General features: G+C 41.5%; 1 protein-coding gene across 3 annotated transcripts; it reads left to right on the forward strand.

The window, feature by feature from the left end:
• The first annotated feature begins 28 nt into the window (after positions 1-28).
• MCOLN3 (mucolipin TRP cation channel 3) lies at positions 29-15,662 on the forward strand. 3 transcript variants are annotated; one of them, XM_057374607.1, is made up of 14 exons: positions 33-317; positions 3,063-3,292; positions 5,058-5,225; positions 5,691-5,844; positions 6,307-6,391; positions 6,509-6,605; positions 7,226-7,325; positions 9,204-9,316; positions 9,394-9,543; positions 11,526-11,627; positions 11,739-11,861; positions 12,391-12,597; positions 12,950-13,079; positions 14,260-15,662. In XM_057374607.1, the coding sequence occupies exons 2-14, from the start codon at positions 3,065-3,067 to the stop codon at positions 14,277-14,279; spliced, it is 1,677 nt and encodes a 558-aa protein (XP_057230590.1). In that variant the 5' UTR covers positions 33-317; positions 3,063-3,064; the 3' UTR covers positions 14,280-15,662. The 3 variants fall into 3 exon arrangements, with proteins under 3 accessions (XP_057230598.1, XP_057230590.1, XP_057230605.1); XM_057374622.1 differs by lacking the exon at positions 33-317 and adding an exon at positions 1,194-1,277; XM_057374615.1 differs by lacking the exons at positions 12,950-13,079; positions 14,260-15,662 and having other exon boundaries at positions 29-317; positions 11,526-11,658; positions 12,391-12,490.
• Positions 15,663-18,435: the final 2,773 nt, after the last annotated feature.

Raw genomic sequence — 18,435 nt, forward strand, 5'->3', positions numbered from 1 at the left:
GACGGGTTCTGTAGGCGACAGCCGGCGGCAGTCCCCTCTGCAAGCCCGGCCACCCACGCCCCCAGCCCAGACATCGCCTCGGTGTTGTCTGCCGGGCAGTGCTGGGGCCGTCCTCAGCTGGCATTTAGGAGATTCGATGCGCTTTGTTAAAATGAAGATTTGTATTCTGTATCTTTCGTATTTTGGATGCATAAAGATAATTTAATTTGCCTTGCTGCAATGTAAAACACAGGATCCCCGGAGTATCTTCCTCTCTGTCCAGAGCACCCAGTGCTGGTCCTTGGTGCCACTCCGAGGTCCATCCAGCCCTTCTAATGGTAAGCAGGAGGGTTCTTTCTGTCTTCCATTTCAATCTGTTCAGCCAGGAAGTTCCCTTTCTTAAAATGCCTGCTACTCTCCTTGTTTTGGTCTTGGCCTTATTTTACCTTTTCGTTTTATACCAGTGTTCAGAGTGGTACTTGTAGCACGAATTAGGCAGCTGAAGAATGGACACAGTTATAACCTGAGATTTATCCTCTTGTCAGGCAGCAATGCCAAAGGGGTAATTTTCACAGTGCAGTAGGAGTGGCACATACCCAAGGCAGGAGAACGTGTTCTTTGAAGTTCAGTTAATAACTTTGATTGCTTAATTGCATGTAAGTGGAATGACTTAAGCATGTCAGTCATTCCACTCCGTTCACTGTACCACTAGCTGMCCTTCATAACTACAGTTCTGTGACCTGAAAGGGATTTTTGGGGTTGTTTTTGTTTGTTTGTTTGGGGCTTTTTTATGACGGGTGCGACACAGCTATTCGTAAGATAAGTATTATTTTCCCTGGTGGAGAAGTCTAGGTCAATAAATCTGGAGCCGGCGTTACCCATCGTATAGGAAGTGCATTACAGTGTGAGAGCCGGCCGTCACGTGCGGCAGGAGGGAGATGTGCAGCACAAGGTGTCAGCAGCCGCGTCCGCCGGTGTGCACAGMACGGCACAGCACAGCCCCGCATAGCCGAGCCCGGCACGGCACAGCCCAGGGCGGGCTGGCGGAGGCCGCGGCTCCCCCGCCCAGCCAAGCGCAGCCGGGAGGACGCGGGAGCGGGCGGGCGGCCGGCACCGGGCTGTGGGCACCGGGCACCTGGCTGTAGTCACCGGGCTGTGGGCACCGGGCTGTGGGCACGGGGCTGTGGGCACGGGGCTGCGGGCTGTGGGCACGGGGCTGCGGGCACCGGACTCCGCGCTCCCGTGGCCGCGGCAGCCCCCGGAGGCCGGGGAGCGGCAGGACCAGTCGTGGGTGGCAGGTAAGGTACGCTGAGCCTTTAACAGCGGGGAGGAGGGGGAGAGAGGAGCTCCCTCGGTCCCCAGCCTTGGCCTTTGGGGTGCCACGGTAAAGGAGCGCCGAGCCCGGGASGGGCAGCGGCTCCGCGCTCCGGCCTGGCCGGGAGTGGGGATGCCGATGCCGATGCGGATGCGGATGGCTCCCGCGTCCGTCGCTGTGCCATCCGCAAGGCTGCGGCACCCGCGGGTGCTGAGGGCCGCCTGCAGCGGCTGGGAAGGGGAGGGAGCCGGGAAAGGGCCCGTCCCGGCCCGCAGTGACGGCCCCGCTGTGACCGCCCCGGCTGCCGAGACCCCGGCCCGGGCTGTGGGGGAACACGGGGCTGCGCTTGTCTGGAACGGCGCCTCAAGCCCACCGACAGCCAAAAGTGGGTTTGGGTTTTATAGCTGTTGGGTTTTTTTCTTTCTTTTGAATCCAGCACATATATTGACAGRACCACTGCGGTGTCAGAATCGGTCTTAATTTTAGAAATGCTGGATCAGCTGTGAGAAAGATGAGTGGAAACCACAGCATAGTGTACTGTGTCCTGCAGCACAGTCRAAGTCTGATAAAGCAGGAGCTGAACTTTTTTAAACCTCTATATGGGCCTGTTCTTAGTGTTAAACTGCTGACTCAAAACTTTCCCACCTTCCCTGRCAATTGGGGAAATTGAAGGTCTCGAATCATGTCTGAAACAGACTGTTGTTCTGGTGTGTGCAGGGCCTGCTGGAGGAGACTGGATGTGACTGGACATGTGTACAAATCAATCTTCATGATTTTTTGTTTGAGTTATATAAAAATATTCTTATGGAATTCAAAAWTAATCTGTATAATAAGACACATCTTTATTCACAGCCTAGGCTGTCTTCTCTGTTCTTAATGTCATCAATCTTTTATCTGAAATAAATATTCCTSGCTACCTCTTAAATATTTTATAAAGCATTTACAAAATATTTGGGAGTCAGTGAATTTAGTAAGAGTTCAAAATCTAAATATTCTCAATACTATGCAGAGTAATGTCTCAAACTGTGTTTAGAAGATTCTCATCTAATCTTTCCTCCTCATACTCACCTCAAATGTGACCCTCTTCGGCTAATCRTGATTCAATTACCTCTTGATCTTTTTGTCTGGTTCATGATTGCTGTTGGTTTGCCTTGGGTCTTTTACAGCAAAAGAAATAATCCTGGTGAATGGCAGGTTAGTGCCCTCAGGTAATTTATCAGAATTGCAATTGGTCATGCTCCATCYCCAYTTCCAAGAGAGAACAGTGCTAATAYTATTGYATCAGAAAACTGCTGTCTCTCTTGAAAATTCCATTTCTTTCATACAAACCTGGACATATGCTTGTAGGTGTGGAGAAAAATACTAGCTACAGCAGTAGATAATTTTTCCAGAAGAGTGAATGCTCATGAGAGGTTTTTGGTGCTCTTCTTGAGTCAGGATGTCTCACATATATGCTGTTGTTGTCAAGTAAGTGAGGGAGAAGTTTCCAGGAAGTGACCCTGTAATTCCAAATGGACAGAAATTCCACTATTAAATAAGTGTCCTGGCAGCCTAGCTGCAAGTCAAAGAACTTGYCCGGTTTTTTTCTTGTAGTTCAGCCAAACATGTGCAATAATATGAGAAAGGTCTGAAATTCTGTGTAATRTGCAAGTGCCTTTCACAGAAGATAAACATCTTCGGAGTCCAGGTTGTTAATGCAGACTGATCTGGTGCTGCTATATTGATGTTTGCATGTATTTCAACTRACAAGGACTGCTTCTCTTTTCAGAAATGGAAAACCCTGAAGTGTCTGTGAGCAGCTGCAGTGCTCAYGATGATGAAAACCTTTGCAGCTACAAACGACACTCATCAGTGTCTCATGAGGGGCTTTTGGAAGACCAGCTTAGAAGGAAGTTAAAATTTTTCTTCATGAACCCATGCGAAAAATTTTGGGCCCGGGGCAGAAAGCCTTGGAAACTTGGGATTCAGTTACTCAAAATAGTGATGGTTACAGTTCAGGTGAGTACCTATGGAAGCAGGGACTCAGCCTATGGGAAGTCAAATGAATGCTGATGACATGCTATTCACGGTGTGGTRCAGAGAAAGGGAAAAGATACATTGYGAAATTATCTTATTTGCATATATGCAGTGTAGATCTCAGGTGGCATAATTTTCTCCTAAAACTATGGACTGAAAAAAATAGTTTCCCTAGGAGTACAGATGAACGGAACTATGTTTAAAGCCTCAACTTGACTCTTTCCTTTACTTTTCTTTTTCTTTCCTATTTTTCCCACCAAAAGATGGCATCCCTACACTTCTGTCACCCCAATATCTGCTTCACTGTTGTGTTTGAGGGAAGGAAAAGTYGCTTCTGTTTCGGTATCACAGTGACAAGAACTGAAACTGGTGACTTTTTTGTGATGTTCGCTTATGGTATACAAACTCTTGCATTGAAAAAACCCTCAGAAATGTTTCTTCCCTCTTCCTCTTAGCAAGCCTTGCACCACAGATTTCATAAAACACATTTGTCTTCTGCCCAAAACACAATTTTTTGTCTCAAAGTCGTGTGGTTAAGGCAGAAGAAGTTTTCTTGTAAAACCTTTCTAATGCCTTAGATGATGATCCTTCAGAGTTGTCCACATGTGACATTCCTTGATGGTTGAGTCAGTGCTACAACAATACATGTATAGAAAAGAATGATTTTTCATGGTTGCATGAATGATGGCACAAACTGCAGAAATAAGAATTCTCCCACTGTGCATCATGGTTGTGTCCCTTACTGCTTTATGTGYCATCATTCTCTGATTGTCACCTCTCCCATTTTGCAGCTTAAAGGAAAATATGATGATGGAAGAATCCAAATGAGAAAGAAACTAATGCTGATTTAGTATTTTCAGAGAAAACCTGCCTGTAGATAATTCAGTCTTAGCAGTGTTGGTTTGCTGRTGTGCAGAGCATGCTGAGCTTGCCTACAGAGCATTTCAGTATCTCTGTAACTGAGTTACCCTTATCAAAACCTGCACATCCAGTTTGCATCATGGCCATAAAACTAATCTGTAGACTAATGATCCAGACTTATCTGTGATTAGTTTCTTCACAATGCACCTGACACCAGATTTGAAACAATAGGCAAGAGAATTGTGAGCTCCCAGAAACAATACATCACCTACTTCTAGAAATCTTTTCCAGTCTGGATAGTAGCTAACAGAGACTAACAGAGTTTTGTGCTCACTTTTCATGAATGRTTGCAATATATTTTTTTAACAGCTTCAGGTGTTATCCTGTTACAAGCACAGCTTTGGTCAGTTATTCTCAAAGCAMTTTTCACTGAAACTTGATTGAGAGATGTTTGTTTTCCTGACTTGTCCTCAATTTGCCTTTTGTGCACTGGAGTAAGGACTTCAAAGTGAGGTCTTGTTAAGTTTGGTCCTGCCTTTTTGGCCGAAGAACAATGATATTCCCCCAGGGCAAGTCAATTGACGCCAGGCTGAACTAACAAAGCATGTGTAACAGTATATAGGCAGCTCGAACTTGAGATGGTATCATTTTCTTTGTAAAAATTCGAGTCCTTGGCCAAGACACTGTAAACATGTTAAAGKCACATTCTTGAAACCCACTTCTTGAAGTCTAACTTTCTTTTGACCAGCTGTGAAACAGAGCAGCCTGCATGTGATTGTCATGTCTACCAGTGTGACAAAAGACTGGCTGTTCATAAAACAGGGTTCACATGTTAATCCAGAAGCCTACTTTGTCTTTGAACAGGAAATTTAAATGTTTTTTTCAGCTGGTGGTTTTTGGATTGAGCAATCAAATGGTGGTTGCTTTCAAGGAAGAGAACACTATTGCATTCAAACATCTCTTCTTGAAAGGATATATGGACAGAATGGATGATACCTACGCTGTATACACACAAACAGATGTCTATGACCAGATATTCTTTGCAATAAACCAGGTAGGTATTGTCACTGCAATATATATTATACATATGGTCTTTGCTGGGGTACCTTTTCTTGAATTTCTGTGTCAATTGCTTAAAACTAAAGTGTCAACTCATTTAGGTTTTCTGTAATTGCTGGAGCRTTGTACTGTGGTGACATCCTTAAAGCTAATCAGTGTATTAGTTCTACATGAAAAGCAGTCCTTGGATCTGAGACAGAATTCTTTGCAAGTAAGAAATTAGGCTTTCTAGTAAGGATTGTGAAGAGAAAAACATAATAAGCAAAAAGTCACTTAGATCCAAATTCTGTAYTTGGTGTTTTTGTCAAATACTTTAACACATTTGAGGACCCAGCTGTTGTSTGTTTTAGGTTTCACAATTCTACAGGTGACTTTTTAAATAAAAGAGATCCAAACTTTTTCCCCTCAGAGTCAACAGTTTTATTGCCATTTAAGTTGGTTTGTTTGTTCTGAACTTTAGTACCTCCAGCTGCCCAAYATCTCTGTCGGAAATCATGCTTATGAGAAGAAGGGAGCAGAAGAGACACCGATGGCTGTTTGTCAGCAGTTCTACAAGCGAGGAATCATCTGTCCTGGAAACGACACCTTTGATATAGACCCAGAGATCGTGACTGGTGATGAACCTAATCTCTTTTATCAGTTCTTTGYGAAGAGGGACCCTGGGTTTTTGATAAATTCTTTTAAAAAATGTTAAAGTACTGTATAGTCTTATCACATAATCTGTATTGAATTAACTAGCAGCCAAAACTGGTAAGGAAATTATTGTGTAACTAACCTCTAGACCTCATCTCCAATATCTAATGTCACAAATAAGTGATGAGCCTTCAGCACTAATGACCATCTAATACAAGTATTTGGGGCTAATTTCAGGAGCCTTCCCTGGGAATTTATGATGAATATCTTGACTGGTGTTCAAGGAAGCCAGTGTATTTGTCAGTTGGCTTCTCCTCACTCAAGTGTGCTATCTTGTCTGGTGTAGCCAACAGCTCCTAACAGCCTCGGGAGTGGGACAGGCAGATTACGGTTAAAGAACCTGATATCCATGAGATATTGTTGTGAGTCCTTATCCATTCCAGACTGCTTGTACATTGAGCCAACGACTTCGTTAGACAACACAACAATGGGAAAGCACAATTTGAATTTCACTCTGGATTTCCCCAGGTAAGGAGGAATGAGCACCCTCATTGGGATACTGGTGCATGTTCCTGTGACAGGCTAATGTGCATTGGGGTACTGGTGCATGTTCCTGTGACAGGCTAATGTGCAGCTCTGTTGCAGACTGGTGGCAGTGCAGCTCATGTTCCATCTGAAGGCAATCAACCTCCAGACGGTTCGTCACCACGAACTCCCCGACTGTTACGATTTCACCCTGAGGGTAGGTGGAAGCCTGCCACATGTCTTTCTGTTCAAAACCAGAAAGCGACTTGCTGGTTTACTGCACACAGTCAGCGCAGATATTTCCTGAAGAGTGTTGGGTACCACTGGGTCAGTGATGCCTGTGTTGCTGTTATGGCTCAGTGTACCCTGTAAATAACCCTGTAAATAACCCTGTAAATAACCCTGTAAATAAGCAGTTGTGACTGCGGGAGGTTAAGCTTGGAGTGCTCCTGGTGTGGTTCTGAACCGCTCACTGGGTTTGCAGCCACTTGTGCTCTAATCCATCTGAAGCATAATGAAAGCATAAATCTCTTTAGAGGGATGCTTCTGGGAAAGGTTGGTTTCAGGTCATAGAGGAGTTGAGAATGTAGTTTAAAAGAATTTCACCTGGTAAASAGTTGATCAAACAATTTGCGACATGGTTCACTAGACTTGTCTTTCATTTTGACAGCATKYATTTGAAGATACTGGAATTACTTTAAAAAGTTTTGTAACTTCCCCCTAGTAGAATTATTTTGGATCATTATGCAGGTTTAGCAATACAGTGGGCTACATATGTAATTGTTTAACTTTATGAAGACATGCACCTTTTAAAATTTGTTTTTGTTTTTAATACAGATCATATTCGATAATAAAGCACACAGTGGAAGAATTAAAATAAGGYTAGACAATGACATTGCAATCAGGGAATGTAAAGACTGGCATGTTTCTGGATCAAGTGAGTGACAAAATTGTGTTCAAATTTTCATGCTGAGATTTTGCCCACTGGCACACAATGTTTGTTAACCTTTTTCTTTATTRAAWGATGAGGCATCATTGACAAACAATYGCTATTATGTGCACTCTAAATCCTGATTTTCCAAGAAATTGTTCTTCTTCGACCTCTGATCTGGAATCCTGGGAATCCAGCCACACTATTACTTTCTGTAGCAGCTCTCAAACTTCGCACCATTGATAATGTCGAACCAAAAATTTCCCATGCTTCACTGTACGTCCTTTTATCTTTGGCTACTGAACTCACGCTSCTCATTTCTTAAGGCAGAGTTATGGACAGTTCTAGCACCAGGCAACAGGACACATGATAGTGGTGGAAAGTTGAAACTGATTTACTCTTATTTCAGGACCTAGCATCAGGAAAGATAAGGAAGCATTGTTGCTAAGGCTTGCTGGAGTGGAATGGCTGGAAACACTTGTTGTTGCTTAAATGCCTTTATTGTTGATTAAATGYTGTGTATTTGGCTGTAACTGAACTGCAGAGTATGGCTAAATTTCTTATATAGTGACTCACAAGAATGAGCCACCTTTGCTGGCAGCTATTTGGCCTGGCCAAAACATCTTTTTTCATTAGCAAAAATAATCTCTTTGATAGTTAGAAGGTTTCCAGGACTAGATTCCACGGTGCAATAGGAAAAACCAGGTCCTTTTCCCTACTTTGCCACTTTCCCCTTTGCCATGCCTATGCTAGGAAATGAAGAGCTGGTAGTGCAAAAGGAGAACTGGTGGGGATTTTTTTTGGTAAAGATCCAGGCTGACATTAATTAGGGGAGGTTGAAGGAAGGACATTGCGGAGCGCAGCCCGGGGTGCTCTGCGTGCTCCGGCTGCCGTGCCCGCCGTGCCCAGCAGACGGCGCTGCCGAGCCCACCGGCCCCGAGGGTCCGCGCTGGGGACCAAATTCGCCTCAAACACCCCCAAAAACACCTCCCGGAGTGCCTCTGCTATGCTCTGAAATCCAGGGAAAGCTAGGAATGCAATGACTGCAGCTGGACAATAACAACTTGTTGCTGTTCTGCACTACATGGCAAAACCAACTTGAACGGCWGCAGTGTAACAGGGAAGTACTGGGTGGGCTTTTTCAGAGAAGTGCAGTTTGTGAAGTCAACTAGAACTTCAGTAGCCCATTTTGTAGAATTGGTGCATGTTCTTTCAAATTTAGCATTTATTTAATTGATTTCTTTTCTCAAAACGCCATTCTTTTAGCATTAAAAGTCTAATCTTTATACTGTCTCAGCTTCAGCTGTATGGTAGATATAAAAACAAACAGATTTGGTGCAATGTTTAACGTCAGATGATCAAGAATGTGAATTTTAGTAACACAAGAGATGGAGAACTCATGTCTAACTCAGTGCTGACCTTGGCTAGGCTGAGCAGCAGTATAAGTTATCTGCACTGCTCTAGGACAGAAAAATTGTCCTATTGTCAAACACTGGTCTGAAAGAGAAGATACTTGTTATAAAGTTCCTTGGATTTTTAAAACTTTTTTTTGAGAACTTCTGTCACTCCAAAGGCCATTCCAGTCCCTGTAAAATGATTAACTCTCACCTCTGATTCTGCAAGGCTGTAAGAAGCACTCACTCTGGTATATTTTTGATGCGGGATCAACCCTCCTAAATTTGCTGAAGTGGTATCTGTAGTGCTGATGTACTTGTGTCCCTCATGAAAATATGTCAGACAAACTTCAATGGAAAAAAATGCTAAGATCTTTCTTAATTCAGTTGTATAAATATAGTTAATATCAAAACTTGATTTTTACTTCAATACTCAAGATGGTCAACARGATTAAATGCACTTTAAACATGTACATTTTTGTTCTTGCAGTACAGAAGAACACTCATTACATGATGATCTTCGATGCTTTTGTCATATTGACATGTCTGGCTTCATTGATCCTTTGCACACGATCAGTGATTAAAGGAATTTGGCTCCAAAGGGTGGGTATAACWCCTTCTTTGGAAAGTCTTGTCTTATGCAAGACTGATTAACTGTTTACTATCCTTYTTTTCCCTAGGAATTTGTAAGCTTTTTCCTATATTATTATAAGAAAGAAGTATCTTTCAGTGATCAAATGGAATTTGTCAATGGATGGTACATCCTGATTATTGTTAGTGATGTCCTCACTATTGTTGGATCCACTCTAAAGATGGAGATACAAGCTAAGGTAAGCTTTTCACACTGTCAGAYGGAAGCAAAACTGTTTCTGTCCCATCCAGGTTTAAAACCCTCAGAGGACTTTAGGCTGGCTGTACTTGCTTCTGAGTGGCATGAAATTTTAAAGCTCTCTCATCTCTTCCAGAATTGTAACTGATTCATGTTGTTCCCAGTAGCAAGATTTAAAAACTCCAAATGTCACTATGTATTATATTTCTAAATTATCTTTGCTTCCTGTGACTCTGAGGAATAAAAGGAGCGTCATCTCTGAAAGTTTGACTGTTGACTTCCTCTCTTCCACACTTACATTTGCTCATTTGATGGATTTTTTCAAATTTAGCATGTAAATTTTGGAACTCTGTTTACAAGTGTTTAACTAGCACAGAGTGTCTCTCCTTAAACGACATGTTGCTGCTTCCCAGCTTCTCTTTTCCAGCATGCATGTAACAGTCACTGTTCTGTGACTGTGCAGGTTCTGGGCAGGTTCTGGGCTTTCAGTTTCTAAGATAAACTTGATATGGACAAAACCCCAAACTTGTGAAACATTATGTTCATCCAGAATTAGCGGAGAAAAATTATTATAATTTGTTATCCTGAAGTACTCTGATATTCAGATAATATTGTTCTTCACAAAATYTGTAGCAGACTTTGAAGTGTGACATTGCAACATAGGGGACTTTGGACAGTAGTGATGAAAGGATGGGTCTGAAATCCATCTGCTGACAGCCTGACTATCACAAACACCCTGTACAAATTGCCCTGTCTTACCACAGGACCTATAAACCCACTGAGAGTAGAAAGAAGCTGTGAGTAAGTTGGCTAAGATATCAGATAGCTCCAACCTGCTTTGAGAGAAGCAAAGAAGAGAACRAGATTGGAATAAAATCTTGCATTTGGGATTTCTGTATCACATATTATAAATACATCATATAAATTATATATGTTTCTTTTCTAAAAGAGTATTTTATTAAAACTCCTCTCTGCAGGTACATCTGCTTCATTTTGCAAGCCTTGTGGACCATAATAATATTGTTCCATGTTACTGTATGAAAGTGGTTGAATAACAAGTTTACATTAAAATAGCCTAAATTTGTTTTTTGTCAAGCTCTAAATGAATTATACTGATAGGAAAGATTAGCCAATACCCATTGYCAATATCTATTATTTATATTTTATTCTTAGGAGAATAGAAACAGAAAATAATGACATCTACTTGTTCAAGTGAGCTGTCACGATCCATTTCAGAGTAGAACTGCAGTTCAGGAGCAGAATAAATGCTAACYTGGATGAAAACAGGCCAGTATGTATAGGTGGAAAAACCAGCCAAGTGCCAATAAATATAAGTTCTGGTTAGAATTAATTAGGAGCTAATTAGTCTCCATGATAGCTTCCTATACCTCATAGTTCCCAGCTAGCTAACAAGATCCTCCTGAGTATTTATCTGAGCAATGCKGACAAGTCATGCTAATTTTTACAAACAACTTTTTCTATGTATTGGAAGAACCTTCTTTGCTCTGTGTCATGTCTACACTGTCCATTGGGGTGCAGTGGGGAGATTTCCAAGGTGCTCTGAGGAGTCTGTCAATGCAGATGGCAGAAGCAGTTGCTGCAAGTCTGGAAGCAGCATAAAAATGCTTGCAGTGCCACTGCAGATCTTGGTGAGCTGGGTACAAAGGACATCTCTGCTTCTGCAGTGTGTCTGCAGTCCTGGCCTTGCAAATAAAGCTCATCTTGTCAGAATCTGTTTTACAAACAGCCATGCATAAAGGCATGTGAGATGAGTTGCACTTGAAAGTGCCCCTGCTCTTTGGTGGAGCCTCTCTCTAATGTATATTGCCTCAAACAAATTTCTAATTGGGAGAGTTTGCCRAAGGAAAAATGTTTCTTAACAAATCTTTGTAGTAATGGGAGTCACAATTTAGAAACTGACAGTTCTAAGTTTTTTCTCCTTTCTTATTTTATTTCTTTGTTTCTTCTCTTACTTTTTTTTAGAGTCTGACAAGTTACGATGTCTGTAGCATACTCCTAGGAATATCCACTATGCTTGTGTGGCTTGGAGTCATTCGCTACCTAGGTTTCTTTCAGAAGTATAATGTAAGGATCTCCTGGGATCTTCATACTGTTGGTATTTATTCTGATTGTTGCTATAAGAGGGCTGGAAGAAGTATCTGGTTGRATTCTAACTGTTGGCATTGCTTTATGCAGCTTCTCATCCTAACACTGCGAGCAGCGTTACCCAACGTAATGAGGTTCTGCTGTTGTGCTGCCATGATCTACCTGGGCTATTGTTTCTGTGGATGGATTGTACTGGGACCATACCATGTGAAGGTGATGTACTGACCATGGAAAAAGACAACTTGAATAACAGAATGAGTGATTACTATTGTTGTTTTCTAGTTCTCCATGTCAAGGCTTCCCTTAATATAAAAATAGTGCATCTTCAACATGATGCTGCTCTGTTTGAGGAGCCTGACTTCCATGACTCAATCAGACTTGCCTCAAGTTATGAAAGCTCGAGTCAAAAGTGGAAGCAGTTGTGACTCCCAATCACATGCTGATATTTTAAGAAATAATTTCCATTTTGCAGAACGCTGGTATCAGACTAAAACTTTGGAGACATTATGCTTATCCCTTTTAAAAGAGAAATTTGCTCATCTGAATTGAATATGCATGTGCATAGGAGGTGACAAACTTTGCTTGTACCTCAGATGTTTTGCTGTTTGCACCYTGTCATCCCCTGGGTGTAGGAAGAGATCTGAGGCAGCCAGTCATCAGCTGTGTAYCTTCATGTTATGTACAGTCTTTGTGTCCAAATAAAGCAGTGACACATGTCCTTGCCTTCTTCCCTCCTCTCTAGTTTCGCACTCTGAACATGGTTTCTGAATGCCTTTTTTCATTGATCAATGGAGATGACATGTTTGCCACCTTTGCACAAATGCAGCAGAAGAGTTACTTGGTTTGGTTATTCAGTAGGATCTACCTCTACTCCTTCATCAGTCTGTTCATCTACATGGTGCTGAGTCTCTTCATTGCACTCATTACAGACACRTATGAAACAGTCAAGGTAAGCACAGCCTGTTCTTTGGAGTAACAGTGCAAGATTGCTGCTGTCAAAACTCTCATCTTCCTCAGCACTTTAACTTGCAATGCATGCCAATCTAAAGAATAAATATAATGACTACTTTTGAGGGTGCAAAGAGTTTTTAAYCCCTCTTTACTTTGTTTTTCTCAAAGAGTCTGTCTTTTTTCTGCTCTAATGGAAGATAAATATCTACTAAAAAGCAGTATTTTCTCATATTAGGTTCTGTGAATCTTCTAATTTCAGACTTGAGCAGCTCCTGAAAAGTGGTCTGGGGAGGATTTGGTTATTGTAGGTTTTAGCCTTGTTAAAGGTTTAACTAAGTATCAATCTTCAGCACTACCAGCAAGATGGCTTTCCAGAGACAGAACTTCAGAGATTTATATCSCAGTGCAAAGACTCACCAAACTCTGGCAAGTACAGGTTAGAGGAGGAGAGTWCTGCATCTCTCTTCTGTTGTTGTAACGGTACGTATCTATATTAAAATTATCTATTAAGGTATGTGCAAAAGCAGACCACTTTGAAATGTCCCTGGTACAATGTTTATGAAAAGTACTTAAATTCTGGGGGAAATTGGAGGAGGGAGGAACCCATACAAAAATCCAAAACTATTTCTAATGAACAAAGCACTTCAGCAAAATGTCTGCAGCCAATAAATTTCTTAGAAGATGTGAGGGAACTTCCAAATTAAGAATCACTTAACATGTGAAAAATTATACAGAAAACTGGATAATATGTACAATAACTTGGGAACCTGGTATGTAATGTGTAAGCAGTAACATTTCCTGTACTCACTGCAAAAGGCAGGACTTAGAGAATTCATTCTGTGTTTTCTAACTCACTTTTTAATGACGCCTTGTGCAGGTACCAGGCCTGAAACTTGGGGAGAAAATCAGCTTGCAAGGTTTTCAGACAGCTTGCAGTTATTTAAGATACTATCACAGCACTTGGAAAACATTGCCTAACTTCCATTATGGAGACAAAATGTTTCAGTTATTTGAAGCTGTGTTTCTTCAGGAATACTGATTGCAGGAAACGTGGTTTATATTTAACCTGGCTGGCAGCAGCTCTGAGTCTTCCTTGCTGAAAGGCCTTTTGGTGGGGGAGCTGAAAAATACTAGTTTGATTAAAAAGATCAAAGGCATTTGCAACTCCTTGGTAATGGGCTTTTCTGGTGGGCTGTATGGGTCTGTGCCTGATAGAATATGTTTATGAGAGGGAGGAGATGGGATATGACACATTTTGGAGTGGGGAGATGACAGAGCCTGCTGTGGGCCAGCCCCTGTTCTGACCGAGTGTCTTACTGGAGATAAAAGTGTGGGATGGAGCAGAGCAGGGCATCTTGCTCCTGGGTAAAGGGCATGTTAATATTTCCTTTTCTGCACACACCTCTCAGTTTAACCACACAAGAAAACCAGGATAAGGACAGGGTGGGGATGTAATTATTTTCCCACTGACTGTGCAGTAGGGTTCAAGCATCTAGAAGWGCAGTCTTGTGCTCAAAATGTTTGCTGGTAGTTCATTGCAGTTTCTTATTGATGAATGTCAAATTAGTAATAATACAGTTGCATTTTTAAGGCTCTTTGTGCAGTGGAACTATTATTTTGATGCCTGTATCTGACCACTTTCCCCTCCTGTCTTGTACAGGTTGTAGTGAACGTATTTAATGGATTTTGGGAGCGGATCATGGAGGCTTTAAAGCAGCACACATTGCAAGAACTGGGCAATGGAACTGGTGGAAAACCTTATCTYTAAAGACTTAATTTGCTTTTCTCGAAAAACAGTATAAGCCTGTGGCAAAAGTTTATGCTAAACTTACAGACTTTTTGATTAGATAATCAATGCTAGTTCAAGGGGTTTGGGGGTTGGTTTTTATTAGTTTTATTCTATTTGTTTCCTCAGTTAAATTGTGCTAGAATGCAAAGGGCATAAAAACCCGTCTGTGTTCATAGAATTGGCTAGATTATAAGAGTAGAATATAAATGTAGAAACTTTTAACTATGAGTAGAACTAGTGCTGGACAACTTCAGCTTTGAACACCAACYTAGCCCTCAGGCTGCAGGCATTATCTGTCTGTGGCTGACCTTTTACTGAATGAAAGCTCACTCCAGAGCCTTCAGCATTTTTTGTTTATTTGCAYTCACAGTAAAAATAAATACTGTGAAATTTGGTGTAATTTGTTTTTGGAGTCATTACAGTGAGTTGATACACAAGCCATTCAAATATATCTGAAAGCATAAAATAAATATTTCTTTACACTGAAGTAAGTGTATGTAAGKGCATACTGCATGTAAGTGGCAGTCTATTCTCAGAGAGCTCAGGATATGCCAGGCTGAACTGAAGCTTGAGGGATGAGTTGAGTGGAGAAATGTTCTCATGTATCGAGCACTGGGCAGGATCAGTTACAGTGTTCAGCTTAACAGTGTTTGGATCTTACGTTTTTAAAGGAAAAATCAGACAAAAGCACTTTCGAAATATCTATTTTTTAAAATGTGAGATATTCCTCTGGTATTCAAGTCTGTAAACCTGAAGTTTAAACTAAGTTAAATACTCAGGAGGTATGGCTCTGAGAGTCGTATCTCCCCAAGCGTTAGAAACTGGATGCTTCCTAATAACCTGCTACAGTCAGTGGCTGGCTGAAACATTTTATAAAAGATCAGTTTTGACRATATAGTTTATATACTTTGTTGATAGAGATACCATTTGATGGATGCCTTATATTCTATAGGCTATTCACTCTGGGAGCAGAATAAAAAACCAAAAGGAAGCATATTTTAGGGAACTTGCATTTGTGAGCAACATTGCTGTAGCTGTGTGTGACTATGTATAATGCTGCAGAGGACACTAAAGATGTTCTGTCCCAATGCTTACACATTGTAAATGTGCTACAATAAACACTTGCAGCTGCAGTAAGTACTGGGTGTGTCAGTATTCATCWGTGGAGTAAATATGTTGCCAGGTTAATTTAGGAGTTTTGTTTTTCAATAGCACTGTACAGTTGTTGTTTCAACTGCACTTTCAATAGCAATATAATTTCTGGCATGAAATGGAGAATGGAGTGTGTGAACTTGGATTTCCTGTGGTCATGATAGTTCCTCTGGACCCTGCTGCGGACCTGGTTCCAGCTGATGTTTAACAGCATTTCAGAATTCGCCATAGAAACAAATATTCAASTATTTAACCTTACACTAAAAACACTCCTCAAATTCAGCAGAAGCAAACCAAATGAAAGGAGTAGCCTTTCATTTATTCACAGTATTTGAAAGTTTTATGTACTGAGGCCCTTGTCTTTCAACACTCACCCAAGAYTGAAGACTTTGGAAGTTTTTCAAGGAGATGCAAAGTGGTCTTGCCTCCAAAAGCAAATATTTAGKGACCATGTTTTCTCTTGACACAATTAACTCCTTATGGGTCTTTGAAAACACACAAAATGCAACGTGCACATCTCTATTGTATAAAGTAATYTATGCAAGGAATTCTGACAAGGGTGGCAAGCATTAAGATGAGGGAAATGCAGAAGACTGATTTACATGACTTTTTCATACAGAGTTAAGAGAAAGCTACTAAAATACAGATTCATTTTATAAACAGCTATGGAACACCTTGTTTGCCAATACAGTTATAAGGCAAGAAGTGGTCTGATTTAATTTAGAAACAGGGCAGAACATATTCTTGTTCTCCGATAACTTATTAAATTGGCAGCAAGTTTCAACAAAATTTGACAGAGCTCTTAAGTATCAATTCTTACAAGAGTTTTACAATAGCAGGGAGAAAGCATGTTAATAGAAGCCTGAAGATGAGCATAAGGCACGAAAAGCTACAGTGAGTGACCACAAAGCAGGAAAAGCCAGTGTATATAAATTCTTTCTATTCCTAATATAAATGGAAAAGTCTCCCACTGAAGATTGATTTCTATTGCCTGGAGTGAAGCATATTTTGCAGTGAAATCCCTGGTAGAGCCTTTAAATGTGCTTGTGACTGTGCTTGTGCTACAGCTGAAAAGTCAGCTTTGCAACTGAGATGCAGAAATTAATTGGAAAACCATGCTCTGCTACTTCYGCTAGACCCCAAAATTTTTAATTTAGCATTGCTGGCAATTGTGCGGGTTTGGGGAGGAAAGAGTTGAAGAAATAGAAGTTGCCTTCAGTCATGAGTACAGTACCCTCAAAGGTTACTGGCTTACAATTGCTTAAAATGTCCAGTTCTGACWGGGAAGATTAATGCTGCTGTATTATATATCTTACGTTCTGTGTTCTTTAAGAAAAAAGCAGACACTCAAACACGCATTGTTCACATTGGTGCTACTGTTGGCAATTTAAGTGCTTGCTTGTCCAGGTTTCCAACCTGCTTGATCCTTGGTGTTTCAGATCTGCCCAASTATTTTGCTCACCTGAGAAGAAGCCAGCCTATGCTGTGCTTTCTAGCCTGCTGGCTGCATTTGAGATGAAGTACAGCTCTGCCAGATCTATGGCTGCTGCTGTTGTGTGTGTCATGAGGTTTTTTATCTTATCAACATATGATGTGCAGGTTATGGCCTTGCAGAGCCAAGATGTGTGACAGTGATCTTATTCTAAAACAACCCTTGTGACTTCAGAGTATCACTGATCTCAAAGTTAGCAATGCTGGTAGCACATGTAAAGCTGCATCCTGGAGACATTGGTATCTTTATGCTGATACAATCAAGCAGGCACAGATASAACTGTAAAATGCAGGTGGGGAGAGCAAGGAAGCAGATAAAGCATCTGATAAACTCATGCTTAAATAYGCCATCCTAAGGAAAACAGGGCTTTCAGCCCTGACCAAGAAGCTGTGGAGGGGTAGGAGATTTTCTTTGCTCTGATTCTCACTGGGCTCTGTAAAGAGCCACCTGAAAATACAGTCAACATTTCCTTGTGAAAATGTTGCGGGTGCTAAACTGGGTAACAGCTGTTCTCATACCAAGGCTTATTTCAATGCCAATGTTTTGCATATACAGTTRGAAAGAACTTCTTGTTTTCAGCAGAGCTCAGATCTCTTAATAAAGTTACACTGAGAAGAAGAGAGGTGGGRGCCTTATTTGTTTCTAAGTACCAGTTTCCATGTTGGTTTGAAGCACTCTCTCAAGGGGAGGTAAAGAGTGTGCATGCAAAAGAGTAAGAAATCAAACTCTGATATGTTCACACCTATCCAGTATTAAAATGTGTAAAGGCATAGTTTATCTGGCAGATAGTGGGGCCAGGAAAGGAGACAAGATATAGGATGACACACAGATGCTGCTGTAAGAAAACAAACTTGTGGCTGCCTCTATYGGGAGTATCTTCCTGCCTCAGGCAGGAGCTAACAGCAGAAGCCTTAAGAAAACTTTCATGCATGAGCTGACACAATGCTCTTGCAGCTGATGTTGAGTAACTGCATGTGGATGTTTATCTGGGCTTTTGTTCCCTCTTCTTCCTTACACAGTGTGACCATAACCAAGTCCAGCATCATCTGAGAGCATTATGTAAGAATCTTACACTGCCCATCCCAGCTGTGTGGGTAGGTAGAGAGATCTGTTGCTTCCATGATGCCTCTCATGAGTTTAGATTCTGTTTTGAACACCCTAGTTTGGAGTGTAATCACATTAAACCACATCCTCTGAGGAACTAAGTACCTCTCAACCGGCAAGATGACCAACGCTGTAGTAGCCAGTCTCACCTGCCATCTTCCCTTCACGTTATCTCTGTGTCTACAACTATTAGCTGGTGGTAAGGCAACTACAGTTACCACAGAATCAGAGATGATGCTGAGTTGGAGGGGACCCACAAGGATCTTCCAGTCCATCTCTCAGCCTCGCACGGGACATCC

The sequence above is a fragment of the Malurus melanocephalus genome, unplaced genomic scaffold, assembly GCF_030028575.1.
Source record: "Malurus melanocephalus ecotype Western Australia unplaced genomic scaffold, MMel_1.1 scaffold_8, whole genome shotgun sequence".
Classification (NCBI taxonomy): Eukaryota; Metazoa; Chordata; class Aves; order Passeriformes; family Maluridae; genus Malurus; species Malurus melanocephalus.